At 55.4% G+C, this 5,212-nt stretch overlaps 1 protein-coding gene across 3 annotated transcripts in view; it reads right to left on the bottom strand.

Moving 5' to 3' along the window:
• Window positions 1-499: 499 nt before the first annotated feature.
• Window positions 500-5,212, bottom strand: part of TEAD4 (TEA domain transcription factor 4) — an 85,798-nt gene continuing 81,085 nt past the window's right edge. Inside the window, exons 11-13 of one of the 3 annotated variants that reach the window (XM_026447801.2) lie at window positions 2,938-3,078; window positions 904-1,056; window positions 500-806 (exon numbers count right to left, since the gene is read on the bottom strand). In XM_026447801.2, coding sequence (XP_026303586.1) covers window positions 693-806; window positions 904-1,056; window positions 2,938-3,078 — 408 coding nt within the window. In that variant the 3' untranslated portion in view covers window positions 500-692. The remainder of the gene's footprint in view (window positions 807-903; window positions 1,057-2,937; window positions 3,079-5,212) is intronic. The other 2 variants (XM_026447803.2, XM_026447802.2) reach the window with 2 other exon arrangements.

Genomic DNA, 5,212 nt, shown 5'->3' with positions numbered 1-5,212 from the left:
GCCTCCTGCCCTCCCCGCCTCCTGCCCTCCCCGCCTCAGGCTCCTTCCATCTGAAACCAGTGCCCCCAGCGTGGTCATGGAAGATGGTCATGGCATCCACATCCACCGAGATGGACGGAAACTGTCCAGAGAGTTCTGACGGTGTCCCCGTCCAACAACTGTCACCTCCACACCTAAAACCCACCCCCCCGGGGACGGGGCCTCTCGTGTGAACCGTCCTGCGAGTGCAGCAGGGGTGCACGTGGCTGCGGGTGCATAGCCCATGCATTCCTGGGACCTCCCGGCGTGGCCACCGCCACAGTGCAGGGGCTTGAGAGGCAGCACGGGGACCGTCACATCTTCGGTTCCAGGGTCTGGTGATGCTCCTGGCTGAGTCCATTGGGGTGCTGGCTTCAGAAATGCCCGGGGTACGTCTCTGAGCACTGCTTCCGGCCTGCCTCCCAGATGGCCCCATTGCTCCCCCAGTCCCTCCCAAGGCTCACACAGCCAGACCAGGTCCTCTGAAAAGACACAGCATCTTGGGTTTATTTGGGGTTGGGCACTGCAGGTTCAGGCACAGTTTGTTCCTGGGTAGAGTCACAACTGCTCCTCTCAGCTCTCTTGGCACTTCAGGGGCTGCCCCTGCAGGTCCCCTCCCCACGTCCCCGTTTCCTGCACACACGTCTCTTCCCCCTCCCTGCTCCCCGCGTCTCTCATTCTTTCACCAGCCTGTAGATATGGTGCTGAGCCCCATGCTCACTGGCTGACACCTCGAAGACATAGGCGATGCACAGCAAGGTCTCCTGTGTGTCTCTGTTGGTGACCACCTGTGGGAGAGAAAAACACAAGGGTTCATAAGGCCCCAGATGAGGGCACGCCATCGCTGCTACACACACGCAGACCCCAGCCACACCCGCGGCACACCTGCAGGATGGTGAAGTTCTCCAGCACGCTGTTCATCATGTACTTCTCGGGGAGGTGCTTCAGCTTGTGGATGAAATTGATCATGTACTCGCAGAGCGGGGACCGGTGGATGCGGTAAGAGTAGTGTCCGTTCTCATAGCGAGCATACTCTGTCTGCAGGGCCCGGGGACAGCAGGGGCTTAGAATCCCATTCTGACCACCTTCGGCCCAGACCCAACTCCATGGGAAGCCCCAGGACCCAAACCCAACTCCATGGGAAGGAAAGGCAGGAGGCCTAGGGGCCCTTAAGAGAAGAGTCACCCCCAGCCAGGGGCAGTGGCTCACGCCTGTAATCCCAACACTGTGGGAGGCCAAGACAGGTGGATCACCTGAGGTCAGGAGTTCAAGACCAGCCTGGCCAACATGGTGAAACCCTGTTACTATTAAAATACAAAAATTAGCCAGGCACGGTGGCACGCACCGGTAATCCCAGCTACTCGGGAGGCTGAGGCAGGAGAATCGCTTGAACCCGGGAGGCGGAGGTTGCAGTGAGCTGAGATCATACCACTGCACTCCAGCCTGGGTGACAGAGTAAGAGTGTCTCACACACACAAAAAAGAACAGTCACCCTGTTAGGTTGGTGGACATTAAACAAGACCTCCTTCCTCCACGGGTGACCAGCAGGAACCGGGGATGGCAGGAGGGGAGCTTAAGGAGACACAGGAGCACTGGCAGGAGCCTCTCAATCCTGGCTGTACATGAGGACACCACGGGGGGTACACAGGGACCCCTGGGAGTCTGGTGGTGATCATGCAAGTTTCCATATCTACACGCACGCATGCACGTGCTCATAGGAGTGCGTATAAAGCTGGTGAAATCTGAACCAGCTTGGTGGACTGCATCAATGTCAATTTCCTGGGTGTCCACTTTATCCTCTAGTTATACAAGACATTGCCAGGGCAAGAGCTGGGTAAAGAGCACATGGGATTATGATCCCAAGTGGATCCACAATTATCGCAAAAGTTTTACAAGATTAATTAGAAATAAATAATTTGGGGCACTTTTTAAAAACCAATAATGCCTGGACTCTACCCTAGAGATTGAGGGGTGCTGAATGGGTTTCAGGCACCGGTGTGTTTCCAAAGCTCCCAGGAGACTGTAGGGTGCAGCCAGGTGGAGAAGCACTGGGGGGAGGAATGTCTCTTCCCTGGTGCTGGCCTGGCATCTGGCTGCATTTGGCATGAGGAAGGCTATCAATAACTGACAGGCTGTGAGAGTAGGACTTCATGCATTCAGACCAATCTGGGGACAGGGTGAGGAGAGGCACGCAGACCGGCCTGCATGGCGAGGAGGTCTGGTTTAACCAGTGAGTGGGCGGCACAGGGTCCCGGACTCTCAGAGGGCACAGGTGTTTCGGGTTGGAGGCCTTCAGTCCCAGCTCCTTGTCACTGTCACTATGCAGCGGACCCAGAACACAGGGTGCTGCAGGAGACTGTGTCACGGACAGTGAAGATCACTTGGCCCTTGTTTAGAGATAAACGGAGGATTTTATCACAACCCCCCAAACACCCACCGGAAAGCAGGGTGGCTGGGTGGGGGATCCACCTGAATGTGTGCTCCTCACCACTGTCCTGCACTGCCCTTGGCCGGGGGTTTAGCAGAGTGGGAGAAACCACCGCCTAAAAGGCAGGCCTGAATTTTCTGTAATGTCCACTAGAGCGGGGTCTCCAGGTCACCCACAAGTAGAAAATCAGGGAGTTTTAGGCATTCATGGAGCAAAGTGAGCAGGGGACAGAGATCCTAGGCACCGAGCCCTGCTTCTGCTCTAGTGAGCTGTGTGACCACGTGCGGGCGGTCGGGGGAGGCCTCTGCTTTCTCTGGGCCTCCACTGTGAAGCCAGAGGGCTGGACTAGGTAGATGCCCCAGGGCCCGGCCTGTGCTGCGGCTCTGATCTTGGAGAGGACCGGGGGCGCCTGTAAGGACGTGCTTGGAAGATCCTGAAAGGGCAGCAATGGCTCTGGGGAGCACCCCTCACCCAGCAGGGTGGCCTCCTACCTCAACTTTCTCCACCACCTGCTTGCCGAAAGAGCAGACCTTGGTGGAGCAGGTGATGATCATGTTCTCGGGGCTCTCATACTGGCTGGAGACCCCATAGAAGGAGCTGCCTTCATCCTCGATGTTGGTGTTGAGGTCTGCCTGGAGGGAGACAGGGGGAAGCCGAGGGAGGGTCAGCAGGTGCCGTGTCAGACGGGAGCATCAAGGAGACCTCAGGGTCCCGGTCCCGGCTCTAGGGCTGGGAAGAAATCAGACTGAGGGTAGACAGTAGGACGCTGGAAAGCTTCCACCATCCTCTACATCTCTGCCTGGTACAAAATCAGGTCGTGTTGCCTAAATCATGGGAAAAGAGGACACTGGGACCCACACAGTTTCAGGCCACTGCTGCCTGCCCAGATACTAACACACCCAGCAGGTGGGAGCCCCAGATTCCATCTTTAAGACTTCAAGTTTCATAGTCTAAGACTTTGTTCTTGTTAAACTGCAAAGGTTTGAACCTCTATCAGACAGCTCTATTTTAGTTTGAATGCATCTATCAGAATCGTTCCAGAGTGAATTTTGATAGTGCAGGAAGCATGAGAACAGAAAACCAGGGCAAGAGACTGGCAGGGGGGAGGGTGGAAGGGGTGAAGGGTGCTCCTGTCTCATCCTCTTGTCTCGCCGGAGACCCGATCGATGCTCCCTCAGAAACTGCTCTGGGGCTGGCTTCTTGCCCCTCTAGGCATTGCGGGGTCCTGCCACCTTGGATCTTTTGACATCTCTGCTTCAGCCTCCAGTGCAATCTCCCCGGCACCAGCTGTCCCTCCCTCTGGTTCATACTCTTAACGGCCCTGGGAGTCTCTTCAGAAGACAAGTCACTGCCGCCATCTCATTGAGCCATTTAGCCACAAGGGACAGGAGTCTTGGTCCCTGGCCTGGCTCACAAGGCCCTTCACAGGCCCAGCCACTGGTCCTCTAGGTCAGCTTCTCCCCTTGCCTCAGACAGGCTGCTCTTCCTTCCCCTGATAAAAGCAGAGCCCAGAGGGCCTCCTGCTGGATGTCGGGCTGATCTGAAACTTCTCTTCTAGAAAAGGCAGAGTAAGACTCTGTGCCGATCTCACACCCAAAATCACAGCCTCAGTTTTATCCATGAGGGGTCCTGACTGTTAGCCTTGCCCAACACCACCCAGCTGGTAAGTGAAAGATCCCAGGTCTTCAGGCTCCAACCCCAAGACTTGTCCCAAACCAGCAGAGTGCCACCGCGAGGAAAGGCAGGCACCACACAGACAGTTTGGTGCTTTGGGGACTCTGAGGCAGGCATTGTATTCCTGAAGCCCTGCGCCTCTTAGGGGACCCCACGCCCAGAACTTCAGCCCCACATCAAACATCCGAGCCAAGGGTGCTAAGAGAACAAGTCAAGACTCAGAAACAATGCACAGGCACATTACAAAAGGCTTATTCTCAGGGGAGGCCAGTCCTCCCACCCACACCCCTGGTCTGAAATCACTGCCAGCTGTGCCCAGAGCACAGCCCTAGGAGTGCAGTAGAGCTTCAGGCCTTGGTCAAGGTTCTGACACCAAGGACTCTTCTGTGCAAAGGTGAGGGGATCCCTAGAACCCCAGGAAGGTTTTGGCCAGATTCAGAGCCAGGCACCAAGCAATTCTACTACTGGCCATGAGGGGACGCTCAATCATTATTTTTCTCTCCTTTGGCAAGGTTTTCCCAGAGAGGACCTTTCTCTAGACTGGCGGGGGGGTGTTGATTTGTCTATAGCACAATAGAAACATTATGTAGCCACAAAAACCGCTGAGAAGGACCTGCATTTATTATCATGGATGACTACAAACACACTGAGTGGGAAAGCAGGCTACGGAGCAGAATGAGGGTGGATTATGTTTATGACGAGGAAAAAAAGGTTGTTTTCATGCTGAAACAGAATGGCATATGGTTCAGTGCATCTGCCTCGGCTTTGATGAGGCCATTAGGGAAAAAGAGCATTCGAGTCAATGCTCAGCCTCTGAAACAGACAGCAATGCTTATCCTAACACCCTCCACTCCCAGCCCTGGGCTGGCCTCAGTCTCCCCACTCTGTCTCCATCTGTGATGCTGGGAGGGAGGGGATGACACATGGCAGGCAGGGTGCCCAGGGGGCATGGCAGAGGTGGCTGAGGCCTCTGCCGGATGAGATTTAACTGTGGCTGTGACTGGCCCAAGGTCTTACAGGCAAATGTAAGGCAAATGGGACCAGAACCTGGGCTTTTGGGTTCCTATTTTCTTTCTTTTTTTTTTTTTTTTG

The sequence above is a fragment of the Piliocolobus tephrosceles genome, chromosome 10 (assembly GCF_002776525.5).
Source record: "Piliocolobus tephrosceles isolate RC106 chromosome 10, ASM277652v3, whole genome shotgun sequence".
Taxonomy (NCBI): Eukaryota; Metazoa; Chordata; class Mammalia; order Primates; family Cercopithecidae; genus Piliocolobus; species Piliocolobus tephrosceles.
This window is presented reverse-complemented; position numbering and strand designations above follow the sequence as displayed.